The 25,556-nt window shown below is 37.1% G+C and overlaps 1 protein-coding gene across 1 annotated transcript in view; it reads left to right on the top strand.

Moving 5' to 3' along the window:
• Positions 1-25,556, top strand: part of LOC122813725 (zinc-binding protein A33-like) — a 139,409-nt gene that overhangs the window by 52,759 nt on the left and 61,094 nt on the right. The window contains exons 4-5 of the mRNA XM_044086191.1: positions 13,837-13,859; positions 13,950-14,080. Coding sequence (XP_043942126.1) covers positions 13,837-13,859; positions 13,950-14,080 — 154 coding nt within the window. The remainder of the gene's footprint in view (positions 1-13,836; positions 13,860-13,949; positions 14,081-25,556) is intronic.

The raw sequence follows: 25,556 nt of genomic DNA, 5'->3' as shown, positions 1-25,556 counted from the left end.
ACTCTGTGTAGATTAGGTGCTATGACACCAAACTGTTTTTTTTTTCCTCTTCAAATAAATAACTCATTCTGTGCATTACTTCTTAAAGATAGTTGAAAGGTGAAAGTTTCCAGTATCAGTCGGTACATTATGAGGTTCCGCCACTAATACCAGAACGTTAACAAAATAAACAAGGTGTACTCTAGAACCAAAGGCCTGTCAGTGACATTCCACACTACTAGTGGAACCAAAACATTAAATAAATAAATAAATAATAATTGTACATTTTGTAAATCATATTAACTAATTTCCAGCAGAACTATCAGGCCTTTTGGTCTTTCATCACAACTGTCCTGGGGTCTAAGAATTTGTCATCCACCCAAGCATATGGTGAGAAAACGAGCATGTAAACATCCTCATAATTACCATTGCTTTTAGCAGTTATTGGACTGACTTGCTCTCAGTCTTTTTTCCACTGCCTCAGTAGTCATCATGTTTTTCCTCCACTTCCTTCCTCTCTGTCATCATAGTAACTGATGTGTACCCATGTTGGCTTAAGAAAATGATGGCACATTAGTTGGCAGGGATGGTATATTTCAGAAACTATTCAGAACCATTGCTAGGCAGCTTATCTGTGCATTTTTTATTCATCCTTACCAGCTGCTTTCTATAAGTTTGGAAGCCAACTTAGATCAGCTTTACTATTTCCTCCACACTAATTTCACTGCTAGTGGTGCAATGTTATTAGTGGCTCAGGACCTAACTATGCATTTTTTATAGCGTACCCCTCCTTCAGTTTTACGTGAAACTTCATCACCATATAATTTATGTTTAAGAAGTAGGATAATTCAGAGGAAGTTCTCAGGATCAGTAAGGAGATTAAAGAATATTGGTTACCAGCAAAACTCAAAAGAAAGATTTATTCTGCTTAAAGTGTATTGCTACACATTGCATAGCAAATGCAGATAACAAATTCTTAGATATTGGTACAACTTCCTTACAATATGCAATATCAAATTATACCATTTTGATAGACAACGTGTTCTGTCTTTGCATTTAATGTTGTTGATAAGCACCACACCCCGAACATTTTCTGGAACTTAAACTCCTGCCATGATGTCTTAAAATACTGAACTGATTGTATGTTAGTACCCAGGTTATTGTATAGGCTACTATATTTCTATGTTAATTGCAACAACGAGAGAGAATTATAGTAATTTTCATATCTGGAAAACCTCATATTGAAAATTAACATGTGTAATAATTTATTAGTGAAACTGTAATGTAAGTAGCTGTCCTTCTAAAGTAGCATGCTGCTTTAGAATGATTACCCATAGTGCATTGCTGTTTTGTGGAACCCCCTTGCCAGTACTTACATCTGTGATTATAAAGAAAAGCTGAATAGACTGCAAAACTAAAACATTAAACATTTCAAAATCTTAATTTCTTTTTTCTCAAACTGCTTGCAGCTTTAACATTAAAGAGTATAACCAGAAAGGAAATGCATTGTAAAAGAAGGATATGTGAGAAGTGTAGTAGATCACTTTGATTTATCGGAGAGTTTGGGTGCATATTTACCTGCTTAGGGGTATGCAGCTCAGCCAGGGACACACACACAACACACACACCACACACTGGCGAGCGGACGCACACACTGCATGCACACCTTCTGACAGTTTATTGGGTCACACAGTCATCTAACTGCATGTCTGTTGGACGTGGGACGAGCCACAGTAGCCATTGAAACCCCAGGTGACACAAAGGGCACAGGAAGACTCTACACAGAAGACATCCCAGCTGGGGGGCAAACTGGAGAATAAAGAGCTGAGGTTTCTATGTGCTGGTCTGAAAGAAAGAAAACTGAATAAGAAACACGTTGTTAAGAAGGAGTTAATGCTTCAGTTGTAATCTCTCAAGTAATATTCAGATTGCCATGACCAGATGAACACTCTTTAGCTTTGCATAGATGCAGAAAGTGGAAAAAAATTTCTTGGGGGAACAAGCCTCCTTGCATTCCCCCACATGAGTGATTTCTCTCCCCCATTACTTATGTATGCCAGCTGTACAGTCACATAGCTGTGGAGAAAAAGGAAAAAAAGGTGAATTTTTCCAGGTGCTGTATTAAGTGTTGGCAATTATTTTTATTGACACACCACTTGCGAAGTTATAATTTGTCCAGTTGTGAGTGATGGATTGTAAAAATTAATCATTGGTTACTTGACTACTAGTAGAAGAACAGGAATCAACACTGGCAATGCACATGTAAAATACCAATAAAGTTTTATTTATGTACATAAATAAGGCCAGAAAAGGGGATACAAACGAGACATGTCTATTAAGTACAGGGAAAGAGTAAATACTGAAATATCTGAAAGCTGTTCTGTCTTATGTGCTAAAAAAAGTGATACATGTTTGCAAGAAAAACATTTTTTACTGCCAGCCTGGTCAGAAAGTCATTTGAAGTGTGCATACTAGATGATTTAATATTACTTTAGAAGTAAACGAGGTACAGATGTAAGCAGGGTACTAAATGAAATAACATTTCACAATGCTGTAGTCCCAGGCTATCCTCAATATAGAAAGAAATGTAACGTAACTGATTATAGACCCATTTCATTATTGGCATCACCTGATGAATTTATGGAAGTAATGATGCATAAAAGATTAAAGAACTAATTGCTAATACTTTCAAAATCTGTTAACAAATAGCAGTCACATTTTTATGGATACATTGTCACACTACTGGAGAAATAAACTTTCAAACTGGTACTATATATTTGGATTTCTTGTGTGTATTTGGCATGGTTGTTTTTCTTTTTTAATCTGATATCTAGGGCTGTCCAACACACTTTTAATCTGGATTAAGAAATGGTTCTATAATAGGATGTGAATGATTAAAATTAGATTTTACTGTCATGGGGTGCTGAAGGACTCTGTGCTTGGCCAGTACTTAGTACATGCTTGGAGCATCACAATTAGCATGCAAATGCAGATGTTAAGTACATGGGCATTGTTAAATTGTGTAATAATAACTTGGACTGATGACGTACGTAAATAATTTAATAAGGACACTGCTTGGATTATTGGCAGTCACGTGCCATTAGGTACAACATGGAAAAAGTCACTCCAGAATCCATCTTATTGCAATTACTGATGCATAGAAGGCCCTGAGTTTATTAACAGATCAAGAGTTGTAATTTTAAGTGCTCATTAATAGTTAATACCAAGGATGGCAAAACTCTCTAAGGTGGATGCAATGCTGTGTAAAATTCAGTACCCCACAAAATCATAGTACTAGTTACTGAAGTACACAGAATCCTAAACAAAAAGTTAAAGCACAGATAAAGGGGACCAAATCATTGCATGGTGTGAAAGACCAGTCATGCAGTGAAAAAAGTCAGGATACTAAAATTGTTAGTCTGGTTTACTGGTGAGTCACAGGAGTCTTACTTTTAGTCTACAGAGTATTTCACAGTGAATATTTATTCGCTTGTTATATTTTTACAAGAAATGCAATTTGATATCATTTTAAGGGTTAAGAATATTAAACTCGAGGAAAAAAACTGCTTGAACCAGTATTATAACTACTTGTCAAATAGGGTTGTATTTATAAGGAAAGGAGTAACAACCGCTATATCAACTTTGTTTTATAGGTTCATAGGTAGGTACTAGGATATAGGCCCAAGGGCCCAAGTAAGCCTAGCCAACAAGATTCCCTGGCTTACGCCATCCAAGAAAGTTAATTTCTTGTGCCCCTGTCGAGCAGAGCCACAGAAGTGATCCCTGGGGTGTATTTCCTATTTCCCATCCACTCATCAAGATTTTTCTTGAGTGCTAATGAGGAACTTTGCTTGACGTAGATGGGTAGTTCCAGAGTATAGGAAGTCTCTGGGACAGGCATCTATCCCTCCAGGTCTTTGTAAGAGCCGAAACTCATATTTTGTTGAACATTGCCACATATAATTTAATTTGTGGTTCTTCATAAAGGCTAAGAGAACTGCTGACACCTGTAAACTGAAGAAAAAATAAATAAAAATGCACGTTTTGTGGAGGAAATAAAAAAAAAAAAGTTCTGCTAAAGATGAAATGGCTTATGAGAGAGTGGTGTTGATATAGAAATGACTAATAGGGTTTACCTTCATGTGTGTGTTTTGCACAAGGGCGAACAGCAGTTGTCTGAAAGGACGTTTGCAAAGGTTCGAATGTGCAATTAGCGAATGCACAGTGACATTCGCTCATTGCAGTTTCGTCATTTTGGGGCAGATTGCACTAGAGTGGGGATCGGAAAATGGTCCCTTTATCCACTGTAGTGTGATCTTGGAGTTAGAATCTTGGAGTTAGAATATTAAAGTAGGAGGGTATGAGGAGGCACAGCCCCCCATGTGGGGGGTGCAGGGGGGCTTGCCCCCCTGCTTTAAACTTCATTACATTTTCTTTTCGACATTTATGTTCGAAAATCAGCGAATCTGCTTTTCGATTTGCTAAATTGCGAACATTGAAAACTGTTGCGGTTTTGATTTTCGTTGCTGTGATTTGCTCATTTTGAGCAATCACACCAGTGTGTTTCGCTGTTGTAAAGGTAAACCAACTAATAGATTTGGTTAAAGATAACTTAGCCTGAAATATTTGAATTTATACATGGAGAATGGAAAACATGAAGTATAGTAAGAAAGGCTGCCATTACACAAGTCCATTACCTGTTAACTTGCTCATTGTTGGTATGTCAGCTGACCTAGTCTTTAGTCAGCTTATAGTCTTTTTTAGTCTGTTTTGTTGATGCTGATATTTTATCTAATGCCACGTACTTTTTAGCAGGACTTTCCTCCTGGAGTGTGCTGGTTTGAACTTGCTTGCATTGGGTATGAGCTGCTACACATTTGGCCATTTCTCTAACCAGAATGAGTGTTTTTCTTTCCCCTATAATTCACTACATTTTTAACCAATACGTGTGGCACAACATTGCTTCTATAGATTGTAATAAATGGTATGGTATCCTGGTAGTATCTCCCATGGTGTCACTGTAAACTATATTTAATGTCACCTCTACACCGTGTTCAGCTTTTTTATTGATGTTGTCACCTTGACTCACTTCTAAGGAGGCTGTTTTTTGAAGTAGCTATTTGTATTGTAATGTATTGAGTGTTCTGATTGACCAGTTTTGTAGAGGCGAGTGGACTGAATCACAGGTCCCTGTTTTCAGATACAGTGTTGTTAGAGTCAACAAATGTGATAACAGTAAATAATTACAAACTGCAGACAATGCAAAAATATTCTACTGCAAATCAGAGCAGTTAACATATTTGTCTATTAGTAAGTCAGATAAGTCATGGAGAATAAGACGAAAATGAAAAGAACTACAATAGCTAAACTAAATTAATGTAAAAATACTATTTTCAGGTATGCTAAGTACCCAGTGCTATAAAATATGTCTAGCTAACAAATTCAATTTTTGTAGAAAGCGAAGAGTGATAGTGATAATGGGGGGGGGGGGGTGACAAACCTCAGCAAAACAACCCAAAATAGAGGGGACGTGCATCAAGTTAAATTGTGGATTAAAAAAGTGGTGTGTGTGAAATATATATATATATATATATATATATATATATATATATATATATATAAATAGAAAGCAAATATGTACTACTGCTTCAAATGTACCCAGCTCAAAGGCTGGTATGTGGGCAGATAAGGCAACTATCTTCAGTCAATAATGGCAGAAAAGACTGATGATTTTGCCAAAAATAACAGTCTCTTAATGAAAAAAGCTGTTGCTTAAAATGTTATTATTGTCATTTCAGTACCTTAAATAAACGCACATGCTTTCCAGTAAGTAAGGCTCCTATGCGAAATCTCCAATTCTGGATACGCCAAAAAGATATTGCTGAACGTTCCTCACAGAAACGAGGTACCATAAGAATATGTATGGAAAGAGCACCCGAACAGTATTCACTTCTCCAGGCAAAAATATCCTTTTGATATAGAATCTCAAAGTATTAGGCAAAAGCGAACAAGCTCATCAAACAAAAAAAATTTGGTCCGACTCGTTCACTCCAACCTTCCGTGACTCTGCTAGGTATTCACCTCGCTAAATGCACCAGGAATATTGGCGTGATAACTCTAAACAAAATGATTCTTGTTGATCTACTTTTCAAATATAAAATATAGTTATTACTTTTAGTAATAAGTTCCACTAAAGCACATAAAATAAAAACAAGTAGCGTTTATTGCGATATCACATTTCGGCTCGCGCTTTCACTAAAATAGCTTCATCGGGCCGTTACAAATGCAAATCAAGAAGCCCTTAAATAACTTTATTTCAAAATTTTGCATGTCATTTCCTGTGATGTCAGCCAAACTAGCATTCATTAATATTCATTAATTTTATATATTCATTATCGAATACATATCGCTATATAATACAATAAAATGCAACATAAATAAAAACATTCTTTTCATACTTCTAAACCCTTATATCTATTTAATATAAATTATAACTTTTAATGAAAATCCATAAACTTTATAATAACAAACAATAAAAATGTTAAAAAGTTTTCTGTAAAAATTGACTGGTATTAATAAAACCTTACAGTACCTATAATCTACATATAAATGCATATGTGTATATTCTATTCCAGTCTGTCCCCATTTGAGACTAGTGTTTAAATGTTTTAGATAATTCATAAATTCATAAATTGTTCTTCCTAAATGCATAACTAGCATTAGTTTCACAAAGCTTACGTATATGGTATCATTTTAAGTCCCTTGGGAACTTTTCCTAACACTAAAATGAGTAATTAAATTCAGTTAATCGAATTTGCTTATAAAATATTTTAACTTGGGTCTCATATGTTTACGATGATGCACACTGTAAGCACGCGAAGGTTACTGAACCTGCCTGAAATTAATGACTTGTATATTTATATAAATTAATATTATCTAATTGCGTATAGCATTTGATTCCTGGGGTTCATAGTATTTATGTCTTACTGTGCGGGTTGCAACTAATAAACATCAATAATCTGAATAATGTAAATGTTTCTAAACAGTTTCAAATTACCTTGCACTCAACTTCAGCGTTACTAGTACTGCTAATGAATGTAATATAGATGTCTCTAAAAATACGTTACTCAACACTATGCTGTAATAGTACGTGACTTGTATGCGCTATATAAAGACCTAGACCGGAGTATATACATAAAATTACTACATTTAGGTCTTCCTAAATTAACTGCAGCTAATAAACGTTGGCAATACAAATAATATAAATATCTCTGGGCATTATAAAGTCACGCTGTGCAGGATTTCAGCGTGCTGATGTAACTAATAAGCATTTATGCATAATATCTCTGAAAGTATGTATTGCTCTATCCTATGCTATAAAAATATAGAGATAGTATGTGCTATACAAACTTGTAAATGTATTGCCTGATGTTTTTAATTATATGTTTCTATGTATATGTCAACTGCTGTAAAATGTTTTAGGAAATAAATATGAACCGAATGAGCTGTTTGTAAAAGAATGTATATGTATATTTAAAACCTTTGAGAGAGTGAATAAGCAAATAACTTGGATATAATAAGAAACTTTTTAACTCCATGGTGATATGTATTCAAGTTAGATCACTATGAAAGAAAAATTCAAACAAAATGAGGATGACCTGCATTATGGTTGGAGCCTTCATAGCGTTAAATGTATTTTGTATGAAGAATTTTTAGATTATTCCTCGCCTTTTCAACTATGATATTAATACTATTTAAAGACTCTCTTTTTAATATATATAGCTATGCTTTTGTTTAGAGGTATTTCTAATTTAGTCACTGTGATATAAGGTGGGATTAGTATTTCCTACTTCATGATCAACACTACTGCGTCATCAAGTGTGATTATATGTAATAGATGTGTATATATATATTTATTTATTTATTTATTGCTAGCCTTCTTGTTTTTAATACAGGTTTTAATGGAATTCTGTCATTTAAACCTGGCATCTGATCTGCTCGTAATCGAATTATCCATTTCATTTCAAATTCCTCTGTTCACTGTGTTCATCAGATGTATTCGCTACGTGCTTAGATAATGCATTATTAGTAGTTTTAGTCTTTATATTGTATAAATGCTCTCTTATTCGATCTCTCAGTCGTCTATCTGTCTTGCCTACGTAAAACGCTGGACAAGCCATGCAACTTGCTATATATACAATATGGGTAGTATTACATGTGGCTCTTGCTTTTAATGTATTCAGTATCAAAGTATTAGGGTGTGTAAATGTAGTTGATATATCAACATAATCACAATATTTACATTTCAGGCAAGGCTTTGTTCCATATGGAAGTAAGATGTCATCCTGTTTTGTATTAATTCTGTTTGGCCCACATAGCATTCTATGTAAATTCTTTTTATTCTTATATGTGTATTTTGGTGAACTACCTACTATTCTAAGTATCTCTGTGTCCACTGTTAGTATACTCCAATATTTTTCATAGATCTGTTTGATATCCTTAATATCTTGTGTATAGTGCAAAAGCACTCTACTTTGATTTTCTATTGTAGCTGGGTCAGATATTTCCACTGTATCAGTATAATTGGCAGAAAAATAGGGCTGTGCTGTTTCCGTTCTTGTTTCATTTACCTTGCTGATTTCTAATTCTATTTCGGATTGTTTATATGACCTATTAGATAAATTTTGTCTCAATTTAATCATCTCATCATGGTATCCATGTTCTGTGGAGTTTAGCCTTGAAGTTCTTAGGGCTTGACCTCTAATGATATTTTTAAACACAAAACCTGGGTGCATGCTTTCTCTATGCAACAGTGTGTTTCGATAACAGCTTTTTCTATATATGCCTGTGTTCAGACCACCATCAGATATTTTCTCGACATATACATCTAAAAATGAAATCCTTTGTTGGGATACTTCCATAGTAAATTTGAGGTAATTAGTATGTTTATTTATCTCGGTAACAAATCCTTCTAGGTCATCCCTGTCTGAACCCCAGAGGAGAAATAGGTCATCAACAAACCTGACATAGAATTTTACATGCTTTTTATAAGAATCCATATTGAAAAGGTATACTGATTCCCAGTCGGCCATGACTAGGTTGGCGTAACACCTGCTGTATATAAACCTCATCCCTAAAAACAAAAACATTATTGTTCAACACAACTTGGGTTAAAATCACATATGACATCAGTAAAAGCTTCTGTATGCTTAGAGTCATAGATCAGTCTTCTTCTTATACAGTCAATACCTTTTTCATTAGGTATAGATGTAAATAACGATTGTACATCCAAAGTTAACAACAGTATATCATCTTTGATGGACATTTTTGATGTATAATCATAAAGCTTTAACAAGAACTGTTTAGTATCTCTGAGTATATGACCATACTCCTCAACTATAGGTCTCATAACTGTTTCTAAATATAGTGATATGGGTTCTGTAGCCCATCCTCTACCTGCAACTATTGGTCGCATAGGTCGTCGCAGGGGATGCTTATGGATTTTAGGTATCCCCTGAATGCAAGGTAGGGTGGGATCCATGACTAAACAAAATCTGTACGTTTCTTCATTTATCTTATGTTGGTTAAATAGCATGTCAAGCATATATCTAATTCTGCTCACTATGATGTTTATTAGTTCTATTTCTATTTTAGCATAATATTCGGTATCATTGAGCATGGATCTCATACTTGTGATATAATCTTTCATGTCCATAATTACTGTGGGTCCCCCTTTGTCAGCTGGTCTAAGCATTATATTGGGGTCTTTTTCTAATGTTCTTAGGGCTTGGCGTTGTTTAGCTGTTAAGTTGCCATACCACCTTTTCTTTTTTTGTTTCCCATCATATACGTGTAAGTCTTGTTCTACTAATTTTGTGAATGCATCTATCAATGGATGAAAGTTAGGTACAAAAGTACTTGGCTTTTTAAATTTACTAGAGTATTTTGATTCAGAACCATAATCCAACCTTAACTGAATATTCCTAGTAAATAACTTCAAATCTATTACTGTTTGTGTAATTTCACTTTTTATTGAGGGAATGAAGGTGAGTCCTTTTTCTAACACCTCCTTCTCTTCTCTAGTTAACTCTCTGAGATATATTCCATATAATTGAATCTAGGTCCCTAGCCACATTTTCTTGATGGTTGGGCCTGAGTGTTCCTGGTCTATCATTCTCCTTTTTTGTCGTCCCCTGCTCATAGAGCGATTTCTTCCTTTTATCCAAGCTTGTGCTATGGGGAAAGGGGTAACTTATTTATTATTAATATGATTATTAATATGATTATTAATTGCATTTTGTTGTTTCTTCTTAGTGTGTTGAGACTCATCTTCCTTTTGTTCTACTTCTAGAATTTGTTCTATTTCCTCCCCTGTAGAGGCTAAGACTTTGTTAGATTCAATCAGTAAGGGACCTGTTTCATTTTCGCCCATATTGTGGATGAGAGCTTTGGTAACTACTACTTTCCCACCTTTGTTAATGTGATCTCTGGAGTCCATCTCCTTGGGGCTTGTTACAACTAGATCCATATTGGATTGTATTCTACCAACTCCCTCATCTTTATTATAATTTATTGTATCTTTTCTGGATTTGGTTCTCCCTTGATTTACTTTATTTCCTTGATCTACTCTAAAATTAGTTTTGGGCCAAGTGTGTGTGTTTGGGATTTAGGAACTCTGAGTGGAGAATTCTTGATTGAAAATGATAACATGGGTTTTGAGAATGAGAACCGATGGCATATCGTATTAAAAGATGTCTGTAATATAGTTTTGTTAGTATTTGGTTGTATCAAGAGAAAAATCCAGCCTGCATTATTTGTAAGAGTACTCGTTTTTCCAACTAAAAGGTTTGTTAGACATTTTAAAATCCAGCAGTCTTGGGATAAAGGACATATTTTCTTTTGATACATGTCAGCTTAATTATTAAAATAGACAGTTGTGTTAAGTACTATACTAAGATACTTAAAAGAGCTGTACTCAATAGCAATACCTCACTCATGTTCCACCTGGGAGGTCCTGGCAAGGTAACAAATAGTACGACTTGGATTTTCTAATGCTAATTGTGATCCGCTTAACCTCAAGCCACAAGAGCAGTAAGGGGAGATCTTTTTGGATGTTGGATTTAGTAATCCCCGCCATATATCTGATGTAGTGATGACCATATCATCTCATTACATGTTTTATTTTCTATGTGTTATCCACAAGGCTGTTGATTATGAAGGTGGTTTATAACAAAGGTCCAAGAACTGACTTTTGTGGAATCCTTCTGAGAAATCTAAAGCAGATGACTTGTGTGGTCTTTGTATGTACAACCATTTTAACATTCTAAGCCTGTTGTATTCCCTGTGTGGTCTTTAAGCTCCCGTATTGAAAGCTGGTGGGACATAAAGTTGGATGTCTTATTGAGGTCTACAAATATTGATCCAGTGAGTACCCCTTCCTCCGGACTTGAGGTAGTGATGAATAGGGAAAGAATTGGTGGGGGTACTGTACCCTCTTCTAAAACTTTTGGGAGTGGTGAAGAAGATTATGGCAATTGAAGTGTTCATTAAGTGGAAGAAAACTACTTTCTTGGGATAGATATGGTGGTACGTACAAGTGCTGTACTTATGTAGAGTATAACAGGTGTTCTCCAGAGATTTTTGAAATTCATGCTTGATTAAAAATGCGTAAGGGGGGTGATGTTGATGGTAAAGGTGTTAAATACTTCCAGAAATTTTGGACAGTGTCCCTCAACACCTGGCCAGCCCTAGCTCTAAATCAGAAGTGAGAGATCTAATACTGTGAATGATCAGGTACATCAATACCTTAACTATGTTTCAGGTCCAAAACACAGTGAATTCTAAAACTCACTGTTACTCCTTTTAAATGTTTTTGCAGATGGGGGGGGGGCTTCTCCCCTTTGCATCTCCCCAATATGGAAAGCTGTGCCTCCATACCCTGCTACATATATCTACTAACTTTGAGATCTTGGTACCATGGAGCAGAGGGGAATTCTGGGAGACACCACACCCTTGTCCTTAATAAGTATATTGCCCCGTACATTTTCACAGTTGTAATTCAGCTTTTCTGAGGATGACAATGATTGTCCTCAAATTTTAACAGGTACCCTTCAGTTACTTGAATGGATGTGCTTTATTAATTTGTTTGTCTCCTGTAATGTGAAGCTGTAATAAAATGTGAATGTTTGCTGCCTCTAGCAGAATTAGTCAATTTTTGGTGTATGTGTGGGACTTTCTGTGTCTAATAAAATTAGCTAACAATTTGGAGTAGACTTAACATGTCAAGGAGAAATCAATACTTTATCATTCTTTAAAATAAATATGAGTTGTAGAGGGATAACTGTGTGCTTTTTAGCTTATTGATTTCCCTCCAGAAGTTTTATTTCTTAGTTCCTAAAAAGAGTATAGCTGCTTTCTTTCATGAAAGAATCCATAGCTGAGCTACACGGGTGCTTGCATTCATCTCCTAATATTGTTTCCAGATGCCTTAAATTTGGACCAGTCTGTGTTGTTTAAGTTATGACTTGACATGTAAGCCATGTAGATTAGTGATGCTTTGGAGATATGGTATTGTGGAAAATAGATTTTGTTAAGTGTTAAGAATATATTTAGAAACTTTGTTGTTCCATCACGAATTATGCGGTGTCCTAACTTTGTGATGGGTTGGGAAGGTAATACTCTGTTGCGACCTATACATAAGGAGACATGGGCTATGGGCTGAATGTGACTTATTACACCAGTGAATATTAAATCTCTTAGCAGAATAGCGTTATGACCTTTGATATTAGCAAAGGTTGAATGCAAGGTGTCTTCTGCAGTGGCTGTAGACACTTAGTTGTGATGTAACAGACAAGTATATTGATTTTTAGATGGGGACTTGTAGTACATTTACATGATACTCAGTTTGGTTCATGTTGCGCTTATCTAGCGATATATTTATGATCTCCAAAGTAGTTGTGTGTTTGTGAGAAGCGAGGCAGCTCTCCCTGTTTTCTTTCCAGGCCTATGACTCCCAATAAAGTTGCATTTTTGTGGTAAGGTTGTTAGTAGACTATTAGAGGCAAATTGTGCTTGTGACCGATTTCTGTGATGGCCCTGCTGTTAAGGGCTTCAGTCTTTGACCAGGTGTCATCTAGCATTCTTACTTACTACTCATGAGAGGTGATACATGTAGCATCATTCCCCATCCTCTCATCTAAAGCGGGTCTCTTACATAAATGGTGTTTCCTGAATTACTCATCACTGTGTGTGTGTGTGTGTGTGTGTGTGTGTGTGTGTGTGTGTGTGTGTGTGTGTGTGTGTACACATTGGGGGACTGTTGCCATCCCACTTACAGTGCAGTGATGTACATGTGTCTAAGTTCCATTATCCCCTCACAAACTACTGCTTATCACAACAGCATTACATTTTGTTTTTTTTAGTGATATGTCAAGGTCAATACTTGCATCTCAAGCATTGAAGTTAAAAATTCTGCCCATAATAATATTCATTAAGTGATCCTCAGAAGTCAGTCAGCGAGCTGCATTATATGAAGTGTTGTACCAGTTTACAGCTAACAAATAATACTTCAAAACTGTGTGGACCAGATTCTGACATGTTGTGGACCATGAAGTAAAACTTGAGTGCCTTATGCACATAACATGTGGCAATATCATATATATAAACACTGTGGAGTGCACATTTTCTATTATAAATGAGGCACACAGAGTAAAACAATACAAATATTTTCTATTCACTTGTGGCTGAAGAACAGTTAGCATTTCATATTTTTGATGTCCAGTTGAGAACTATATTTTACAACTTCTGTATTTTTTAAACTGTGTTCCTAAAATAGTTCTCCATTTTTTCCTCTCACAGGCTGCAAGAAATGTCATTAAAAAGTAGGTATATATCTTGGACTATGATTAATTTCTGACACTTGACATTTACTCTGAGATCAGTTTAAACAAAATAACTGTTTTTATACAAAGGAGCCATAAAGAGATGCCAGAGAATGCTGATTTTGAAGGCAAGGCTGTGTCCTATAACCAGAGATTGGGAGTGTTTCGAGGCCCTCTACAGTATAGTGTTTGGAAGGAAATGAAATCTATTATTAATCCAGGTATGATAAAGTAATTGTTTGGTTTACCTTTGCCAAATATATATATATATATATATATATATATATATATATATACTCTGGCTGGAAGCTGTAGACCTCCAGATAAATTGTCTTATGTAGTCAGTAACACGATCCAGTGGAAAATGAAATTATATAACTCATGTCTGTTGCACTAAAATCATTCTTAAATTGCCTTTACTTATTACCTGCTTGTTTTGAAAGCACATCTACTGCAGCTCAATTTCTAATTAGGAATGACATGTTTTAAAGTTACTGCATTTTTAAAATCTGTTTTTGTGATGTCAGTTCATCTAGTTGACTGATGGCCTCTGAGGTGAGTAAAATATTCTATCTGATGGCTGACTGCTTAGGGGGCACAGGTGGTACTTGGATAAGGCCACCAGGTTTATTGTTAAATTTAGTAAGTGCTCCACTGACTTGTATTTTACTTCAGAAACAGATGGGTTTAATGCTGGTGCATCAGCAGTTTTTTAAGAAGTTGTGTTGTTGATATTTTGAACTACAATTTTATGTATGAAAGCGAAAAGAAACGAGGAGAAAAAACTAGCCATGTGTCAGAATTTAAGCTAGGACCATTACACTGAAAAAAATGCAGGAAAGGGGCTAGTTACCATTTTAATGGGGAACTGCACAGTACTGGTGGAGAAGTAGTCTGTAGATATGCACCAGGAAGGCAGATTGTGCACAATACACATGCAGATAACCTACACAGCATGACTAATGGTGTAGCCATTCAATGGCTTAGCTGTGGTATTGCAGTATGCAGTTACATGATCATGACAGGTCCTGTAACTATAGGGGCAGGTACTGACAACAAACAATTTTCAGTCTTCTTGCAAATAATGTTATTGGGATTCTTGAGAACATTTCAGGTTGTGAACAATGACAACACCTGCAATCATGCTAAATACCATAGAGCAAATAGATAAGAGGAGTGATATAACAGAAGGTAGGCATTGTCAGTAGACAGCAATGACTTCTGAGTTTGAAAAGAAAACAGTAATAATAATAATAATGCAACTAGGATATATTATTCCTAGGGCAATCTACTGACTAAGCAACAGCAGTTGCCAGGTAACAGAGAAACCTCCCAGCAGTAATATCAGCTCACTTTAATGTTGTCTTGAAAAGCAGAAATTGCAGACTTTCAGGATGGCTGCACACTGAATAACATCTTAATTCTAGCTCTCCCAATGTGAAAACAGAAACTCAGCAGAGAAGGCCAGTACACTTTTGTGTGTTGGGGTAAATTTCAGTAACTGGCTGGTAAGTGCACTGCCTAGATGCCAGGAAGAAAGAAATATAGAGGACCTGAAAGAGAATATGCTACAAAAGGTGAGGAAAAACACCTGACTGGGAAAGGTTCTGCAGCTTTTCAGCAAAAAGCAGTGCAACCTCCAGTCATGACTTCAGTACCCTAGAGGAAAATCTAAGGCAATTGCATACAGACCGGTTTAAAATAAATGAAACCCTGATGGAGTATATCAGTTCAGACAAAAGGCTGGAAAAATGGAAGAAGCTTTAAACAGATTTTCAGATGAGGTGATAAAACTGCAAAAATAAGAGGTCGAAATGAAAAAAAAAGCTTGCTGAATATGAGGGTGCTCAAGAAGAGATGTTTCAAAAAATAATAGAATTAGAGGGAGCATGTAGGGAGAACCTGGGATTTTCAGCTGTACCAGAGAAGCTGGAAGGAACAGACTGTATTAATTTTATGAAAGTGCAAATAAGCAACTGGACTGTATTCCACAGCGGGAGTTGTTAGTTGTAAGCATACATCGCATGTATGCTTGAAACCTGGATATGAGACACCAACGTAAGGGTCTACTTCAGGAGACTGACAAACCAAAACACTGAAAATTCAAAATACTGAACACCTTTTTAATGCAGGGGAAAGCCCCTTAAACCCCTCATGGGGGCTGCAACCCCCCACACCCTGCTTTACTATATATACCAACTCCAAGATCGCACAACAGTAGAGAAGAGGCAAATTCCATCATTCAGTATTTGGAAATTTTAGTCTTTTGTGATTTTGTTTTTTCAGTCTTCTGAAGTAGACCCCAACTTAGACCTTTAATAGTAAAGATGCAATCCTACTAGCAGAAGGAGTTGATTCTGACAGAATAGTGGCAGAAGGACAAAGTACTAAAAATGGGAGACGGCAGAGTGTTTGTGGAGAATTATTACTCACTGTACAGGCAAAAGAGGAGTAGTAAATTTATTTCATTATTCAGGGACTGTTGAGAAGCAGGCATGAGATTCAAACTGCTGTACCCAGCTATCTTCAAAAATACAAAATTTATCCAACAAAAAGTGAAGTGTGAAACAGAAGGAGATTCTGCTTCTTGTTTTTCTAGTACAAAGGCCATAGAAATGAAACCTTGGAAAAGGTTTCAATGGAAAATGCTGGAGAGAAGGAATGATGGCACAAGAAAATCTGGAAATATTGGACTTTTTTGAACTTGTTGGACATGTGGGTGACTCTAAAGCATATGCCCTACTTCATGTTGATAATGTTTATAAAAATATTTAATTTTCTCCCCCCTCTTCCCCTCCCGTATCTGTAAGTAAAACTATTTTTTTTCTTAATACTATTTTTTGGTGTATGATTTTCTTTAAATGCTATAAAGTAAACTTTTCTCAGTTATTTTAAGTGCAATGGGGATACTATTGTAAACAGGTGCTCCTCTTTTTTTTTCTCCCTTCTCTCTTTCTCCTTGTTCAGATTTTTAAAAAATGTAGGCACTGCAATAAATATAGAAAAAAAAGAAGAAAAGTCTGATTAAGGAGCATAAAAAGAAAAATTAATGTGCATTTTTTCATTCTTGCATGGGGAATGATTGGATTAAGGCCCTTAGCTTGATCTAGTAACGAGTTTTAAGAGAAAGCAAGTAAATGAAAAAGAGTATTGAATATTATAAGGCTTTTTCTAGCAAATAAATATATGCTTAGTAGCAATTCTGTATATGGTGCTCATGTCTCCATGGAGGCAATCTGATAGAGAAACTGGCTGCAGTCTGGTGGAGAGAGCTTGGGTAGAAGAAAAAGAGAAATTGGCTAGGAGATAATATTCTCTGAAAGCATTCAGATGTTTCCCAGGTGAGAGAGTTATAGAAATAAGACAAAACCAGACTGCACTTAGTAGAAGCATAGGCTGCACCATGTGTCTTAGCAAGGATAACCTTTATTTTAAGTGAAATCAGGTTTGTATGTGTGGCTGTCACTTTGGGGCATTGTTACTGTTAGGAGGGTAAATGTACATATTTTGTTTGTTAGTATTAATTTAATAGATTTTAGGGGTATTGGGGTGTGTTTTTTTTGAGGGCTTTCAATAAAACAAAAAACGTTTGTAAGATGTGACATAGGCTCAAATGGATATGAAAAGAAACAACTGTTAAAAGATCAACCTGGCAAACATTAGTGTATGCATGCAATACAAAAGTTGGAACTAGACACTTAAAAAGATTGTTACACGTACAAGGCAGGAATAATAACTTTTTAACACAATCATACTTTCTGTATTATCTTTAAATATGAATAGTGTCACAGATACATACAAAAAAGAAAAGAGTAGTGAACTATATTAATGTGTACAGTGCAAGTAGGTATGCTGCAGGAGACGCACTTGGAAAGAACTAACATGTTAATTTGATAAAGGTTTTCAGGATGCTTATTCAGTGGAATACCTGGGACAAAGAAAAAGAGGATAACTTATATTAATTGCAAGAGGAGGAATACACTGCCATGTACTTATATTCCATCTAAATAGGTTCATAGGTAGGTACTAGGCTGTTGGCCCTAGGGCCTATACAAACGTAGCCAAAAAGGTACCCTGGCTTCAGACACCCAAGAAAATTATTTTCCTGTGCCCCTGTCGAGCAGAGCCACAGAGATGATCCTCTGGGTGAATTTCCTATTTCCCATCCAATCATCAAGATTTTTCTTGAAGAGTGCTAATGAAGAGCTTTGTTTGATATAGATAGGTAATTTGTTCCAGAGTATGGGAAGTCTGTAGGACAGGAATCTATCCCTGCAGCATGTTCTGTTTATTGTGGTGACAAGGTTTAGGTCCCTAGCAGCTGTGGGTTGACATAGCTTTGTACGTTAGGCAGAGATCGCCTCTGAGTAGGTGATATGCGACGGAGTAAAGCTGGAGTTTTTTGAGACGGTCTGCATAGGGCATCTATTTGAGGCCAGCATTCCTCTTTGTGAGGTATTTCTGCAGCCTTTCCAGTTGTTGTAGATGTCTTGTGAGGTACATACCAAAAGGGGCATTGTACTCTATAATGGGTCTAATGAGTGACAAGTAGAGGGGAACAATGACCTCTTTTTTCCTGGATGAGAAACCTTTTGTGATTAGGTGTGCCACGTAGAAGGATTTCCTGACTACTGTGGCGATGTGATTATCAAAGGAGACACTACTGTCCGCCTGTGTCCCAAGTTCTCTTATCACACTTTGTGTTAAGTAGACTACCACCTGTGTGGTAGCTCATGGATACAGAATTTTTACCAAAGGGGATGACAATGCACTTTTTGGCATTGAGCCTGAGGCCATGGCTTTGACACCAGGTGTCTGTCTCAGTAAGTCCCTTTTGTAGGATGTCCACATTGTTAGGAGTTTCAATTATGGCTCCTAGTTTGAAGTCATCTGCGAAATTCGTTAGCCAAAGACTTTCTTTGTTAGCCTGTATTTCAGAAAAGTAGATGCCAATCAGGAGAGGATCCAGGACTGAATCCTGTGGTACTACACTTCAGTGGTCTGAAGTCGGATTTGGAGTCTGCTACTTTCACATTGTGGGTTCTGTCAGTGAGCCAGTTGGCACCCCATCTTGTGATATAGGGATTTATACCTAGTTTAGTGAGTTTATCTAGAATTCCAGAGTGGGGGATGGTGTCATAAGCCTTGGCGAGGTCTAGATAGGCTGTGTGAACCCACCTTACCCTCGTCTACGGCTTTGGTGACTCCTTCAAAGAAGTCTTTCAGGTTTAGGAGACATGATCTGCCTTTTACAAACCTGAACTGGGTGGGGTCCAGAGTTTGGAGATTACCAGTGTCTTTGTTTACAAGTTCCATGATGATGTGTTCTATGGCCTTGCAGAGCAGGCTTGTTAGGCTATTGGGATGGTAGTTCCCAGAGTCCTTGGTGGCTCCCCCTTTGTGGAGTGGGATAACCATCGCTGTGCACCATTCAGTGGGCACAAAGCCTGAGGTGAGGCTATTACTGAACATGGTGCTTAGGTGGGGTGCTAGTTCATTCTGTAGTTCATGTAGAACGCAGCCTGGGATGTTGTCAGGTCCCATGGGTGCTGTGCTCTTGGCATTGGAGAGTGTGGTTTTTACCTGTGCAGCTGTGATTACAGGAACTTTGCATTCTTCTGGTATAGAGATGGGCCCTTTAGAGGGTGAGAGGGGGGTGAAGATAGGTTCAGTGCTAACTTCACCCCCCCCTCTCAGTGCTATCTGCCAGGATGTTGGCAATATCAGTTCTTCTTCTTCTTTCAGCTTTACCCGGTTAGGGGTCGCCACAGCGGATCATCTGTCCGCTCATGATTGGCAGTGGAGTTCTACGATGTCGAGTTGCCAGCCCGGTGCCCAACCTTCCACAGAAGGCACACATACGCACACACTCACACCTAGGGTCAGTTTAGAGTGTCCAATCCTACTGCATGTCTTTGGGATGTGGGAGGAAACTGGAGCACCCGGAGGAAATCCATGCGACCACAGGGAGGACATGCAGACACTACGCACAGAAGGCACCCCAGCCGAGAATCTAACTAGAGAACCTCTTGCTGTGAGGTGGCAACGCTAACCGCTGCACCACCGTGGCCATCCATGTTGGCAATATCAGTTGGTTCTGTATATTTAGTGCCATTGTGCTGTGACTCGGATCAGATCTGAGTGTTGCCATAGAGTTTCTTGACATAGCTATAGAATGCTTTGTCATTGTCTGTAGAATCGGTGTTGATTTTGTTTTTGTAACTAGCTTTGGAGGATTTTATGAGGGATCTCAGCTTCTTACTGAGGCTGACCAGGGAGTTCTTCCAATCATGGGATTTTACTATTTTTTTTGCAAGAGTTTCTTTCTTCTGTTGTAGAGTTTGTTTATGGCAGGGGACCACCAGATTGGCTTCCTTTTTTTGGAGGCTAGCATCTTGGTTCTGTTAGGGATAACACGATCCATGCACTCGTGTGTAAGTGCTTATAAAGTGCATTTGTGTAGGATTCAGCAGTCGTACTTCTATTGTCCGTCTGCATGGGTGTCATGAAGTTTGCCACTTCTGTCTTAAGAAGCGTGAAGTTGGCTTTGGAGACATTTTTTTACAGTGGTTTCCTTAATGGGGAGTGGGGGCGGGATGTGGATGTCTAGGCTGATTAGCTTGTGGTCGGATCTGACCAATGAGGAATTGATCTCTGGTGTGGAACACCGGTCATCCATGTTGGTAATGACCAGGTCCAGGATATTGCTGCCCTTGGTGGGATTATGGATAAGTTGATCCAAGCCATTGGAATTTATGAATTCCAGAAAACGTTGAGCAAAAGAGTTTGTATATGTGTAGTTTTCCCAGTTAATGGTGGGGTAGTTGAAATTGCCCATTGTTAAGGTGTTGGGTTGTATCCTAATATTTTCCAGTGCATCAAGAAATGAGGAGTGGGAATCCTGTGGCATGGTGGGGGATCTGTAGCAAGTTACAGTTTGGATTGTGGTCTTGCTCAGAGTTAGTTGCACTTGGATAATCTCGGGTGCATTATGCTGAGCAACTAGCCTGGAGGTGTGGATATCCTTAATGAATATGGACACACCTCCACCTTTAGTGTTTTGGTCCAGGTTAGGTGGTGAAATGTGTGGTACTGCTATAATGGAGCTTAAGAAAATTCTGAGAGAAGTCATCAGTTTTCATCAAAGACTATTACTTATAGGTGGGGACTGGAATTTGATTTGAAGTAGTGAAGATGTGTCTGGGAGCCCAGAATAGAAAGTATAACAAAAGAGGGTAGACTTTTGAAGAACTTTATTAAAGTATTTGGCATGGAAGATGTGAATTCAGTAATAGGAGTGTGGAGTGAATTTACATATTCCCCAAGATACACAAACTAGGCTAGGCTAGACAGAATTTATATTTCACAGGAACACGTGGATTTAATTGAAGGTCTTGGTATGCACCCAATAAATATTTAATATCATGCACCAATAATAACTAAAATAAAAACACAGGGAATGAAATAAAAATGAGACACTGGCACTTTTCCACCTCTCTGTGGAAAAGAGAGGAATTTAAGGAATGGGTAGTGGAGATTATTCCGGAGTTTTTAGAGAAGATAGACATTTTTTCTGAAAATATAGCTAGGGAGTGGTATAAAATTAAACTGGAGTTTAAAAATAGTATGGAAATAAATGAAAGCTACATATGGTCAAGATGTAACAAGAATTATTTAGAGGGACTCACAAATGTTTACGTATTGCAAAATGGGGGGAATCTCAAAGAACTAGAAGAGGAGCAACTGCACAGCGCTAAACAGAAAATAAGGGATTACCTCGATAAAATGAATGAGTTTAGAAAGATTGCTGTTAAGCAACTCATTTTGATAACTCTGGAGCACAAAAACTTTTAGCACAATGACTCAGGCAACAGAAAGTAGATAGGGCTGTTGTCAAGCCTAGAAAGCCTATAACAAGAAAGCCTGTAGAGGTATTGGAAATATTTCAGAAATTCTATGAAAGTCTGCATAAAGCAGAGAAATGTGGAAATCAAAAAAAGGTACAAATGGAAATGTTTGTGGAAGAATTAAATATGCCAAGGTTAGTTGTAGATGAGGCTCAGTTACTAACAGTTAAGATAGGAGGAGATGAGATAAAAATGGTGATGTATAACCAATCTACAGGAAAGTTGTGAATAGATTGTATTCCTGTGGAAGTTTGGATGCTAGGAGGGAAAAACGATATGGAAGGTTTTGTTAGGAGGATTGGAAGTACCAACATCCTGGAAGAAAGTAGTGGTAGCTGTAATACCTGAAAAGGGTAAAGATCCATCAGCTCCAGCTTCATACAGCCCCATTTTAATACTAAACCATGATTATAAAGTGTTAACATCTATAAGGGCTAACAGAATGGCAAAATGCCAACATTTATAGATATGGATCAGTGTGGTTTTGTGGAGGGGAGGCAAACATTTGACATCATTAACAGAACAGTGATGATCCAGAGGGAAGCAGAATGTAGGAACATACCACAGGTGTTGCTGGGTCTTGATGAAGACAAAGTATTTGACAGAGTAAGCTAGGACTTTATGAGCAGGGCAGTAGAAGCATTTGCATTCCCTGATTAAATTTGAGGGATTGGAGGCAAAAATTAAAGTGGGTGGGGTTCTCTCTGATAATTTTTGCTTAAACAGAGGAACCAGGTAGGGGTGTAATTTTTGCTTGAGCAGAGGAACCAGGTAGGGGTGTCCTCTTTCCCCTTTGTTGTTTGCATTATGTTTAGAACCACTGGCAAAGAAAATAAGGGCCTCAGAAATTCAAGGATATTAATTGGTTTGGTAGTCAAGAAAAGCTGGCTGTATTTGCAGATGATATTATTTTAATATCCCTTTCTGGTTTTGTCAGGTATAAAGTGTTGTGGAACATTTTGAGATGGTTTCATATCTTTTCAGGATACAAATTTAATGAAAAACCAAAGGCAGTATATTAAATTATGTACCCACTCACAAATTGGTTCAGCATATTTATGGTGACATAAAATGAAGTGTCTGGTGTAGCAACTAAGGACATATGGGAAGAGACTAATACAAAATCTGAGAAAATGGAAGCTCTGTTATATATTCCATTTAGTCTTATACACAGGTCAGACATATTTTTTCAACCAGAGGAGAAGTTGTAGATAGCAATTAATAAAGAGTTGAAGGACTTTATCTGGGGGAAGATGGCAAGAGTGAAGTGGGATCAGCTGATTTTTCCAACAGAATAGGACATACTGGGATTACCCGATTTGAAGAGATATTTCAGAGCAGCACTGTTAGGGCTCCTATACATAGCACAAACAGAAAACTATTCAAAATGGAAAGGGATGATAATGACATGGGGGAAGCTCAGGAAACGAAAAGAGACTGGGGTTTTGGCTACAGAGCTTTAAGGAGAATAACCATAATCGTACAGAATATTATATTCATAAAGTAGCAGAAAATATTCTAAGAACCAAGTCAAACATGGGAGTGGAGAAAGGAGATTCTGCCAATAGGGATGACTGCAATTGGGGATACAGACAATAGGCAATAGGGGGATGGAATTTATTGGAGAAAACTGGCAAAGGAAGCAAGGTATTGGAGCAAATAACTAGACAGGGAATGGTAATAGAATGGGAAAATGGCAGGATTTATTTGGACTGCAGGTTAGAGTGCCTTCCCTATCATGGATTGATATCAGAGTATAGGCAAAGAGAGAGAAATAGGGGTGTCCTAAATGAAAGACCAGCATTGGTAGAGTTTTTAGTAGAATCTAGAACAGAAGCTGCCATTAAAATAGGAATAATTAGTAGAGCATATAAAATAATGCATAACTATAAGAATCAACAGAAAGGATTGGGAAGAGGGATTGAATAAGCAATTCACAAAGAAAAATAGGGGTTATATATATGTTTCCCAGATATGCAACAAAATCTAGAAAATGTAGGATTTTTGCTTGGAAATGTTTACATCGATATTTTTTATACCCCAAATAGACTCCAGAGAATTTTTCCTCAGGTAGACAACAAATGTTGGAGGTGTGATGGGGAAGAAAGAGGTAATTGGGAACATATATTTTCTGGGAGTGCAATGAGTTGGCAGACTTCAAGGATTCCCTGCAGACTACTCTGTCAGAGATGCTAGGTGGGCGGATTGGTGTAACAAGGGAAATGATTTTTATGAGCTGTGATACAGAATTGGAGTTGCCTAGACAGAGTTATGCCTTGCCTTGCTGAGTCTGTTTATGGTGGCTGCCAAAAAAGCAGTTATTAAAAAATGGAAATCAAAATCCAAACCAACTGTACTACAAAAAGTGAATATAGTAACAGATAATACAACTGGAACTGGGATTTTTAGAAAAGGGTAGAAGCATATTACATAGGAAAAATGGGGATTGTGGGAACAATCCATACAGGGGTGGAATGAGTCTTAAAGGAAGGCAGGACTTGAATAAGCTATGTAATGTTTGACTGACAATGATTGGGTATCTTATAAGTGATGCATGTTTGCAGCTGGGATTGTTGTCAGTGTGGCTTGTGATGTGAAATGCTTGCAACTAGGATTATGTCAGTATAGTTTGTTTTCATCTATATAGATGTATGTCCAAGTCATAAGTGATAATTTAATAAAGATGTTTCTTGTTTAAAAAAAAGAAAGGGTGGGAATTGAATAATTAATGTTGCTTGTATTATATGATACATAGCAATATATGTGAAGTATAATGTTTGTAAATGTGAACTTGTTAGTACAGTTTGATTACACACACACACACACACACATATATACATATATATATATATATATATATATATATATATATATATATATATATATATATGTGTGTGAATGTCACAAGTGATAATTCAATAAAGGTGTTAAAAAAAAAAGAAAAGCAGAAATTGCAGTCTTAGTGTTCAGGATATAAAACTTTAAAAGGTGGGACATGTTGTTTGAAGGTAAGATTTTTCCAGTAGTATTTCATATAAAAAACCTGAAATTAATTTCAGGTGCTCACTTTAGGCTCAGTTAATTGCCACAGAATAAGGGTGGTGCACAGAAGGTCAGCTAGAATAGAGAAAAGGCAGAAGCATTAACAGTTCTGTGGAAGTCTGAAGGGCTTCCTCACATGCAGCCTGGGAGGTATGGGATGCCAGTGCTGTGGAAATCAGAAGGGCTTCCTCACATGCAGCCTGGAAGGTATGGGATGCCAGTGCTGTGGAAGTCTGAAGGGCTTCCTCACATGCAGCTTGGGAGGTACGAGATGAAAAAAGCAGTTCTTTATACCCTGTGCAGATATGTTAGATGTAGTGTTGTTTGTTCAGGTGACAAAATGGGAAGAACGTGTGGAATATACTAAGATCTTAGAGAGGTATAGATATAAGCACCTTCCACCACATCACATTATTCTTGGCAGAAGGATACATTTTTATTTTTCTAGTCTGGTCGATGTACACAGCTGGCATCTGGCAGCTCTTTCATCTCCCCCCATACCTTTCAACTGTCCCTGATTTTCTGGGACATCCTTGAGTTTCTTTTGTATAGTAACTCTGTACCTCCTAATCCCTTATAAGAATGGTGACCTTGAGAAAAAAGGTGGTGAAATATAGTTACTAATTAATAACAATAATCACAGGAGTAGACTTCTTTTAGTTGAGAAAATGTAAATTAATTCACACTGCCTTATTCTGCCAATATCCTGAGTTAATAGTAATAACATTTTAAAGGTGCCCATGATTGC

Source organism: Protopterus annectens, chromosome 10.part0, assembly GCF_019279795.1.
Source record: "Protopterus annectens isolate FY-2018-M chromosome 10.part0, PAN1.0, whole genome shotgun sequence".
Taxonomy (NCBI): domain Eukaryota; kingdom Metazoa; phylum Chordata; order Ceratodontiformes; family Protopteridae; genus Protopterus; species Protopterus annectens.
Note: the sequence above shows the minus strand (reverse complement) of the source record. Positions and strands in the feature narration are given on the sequence as shown.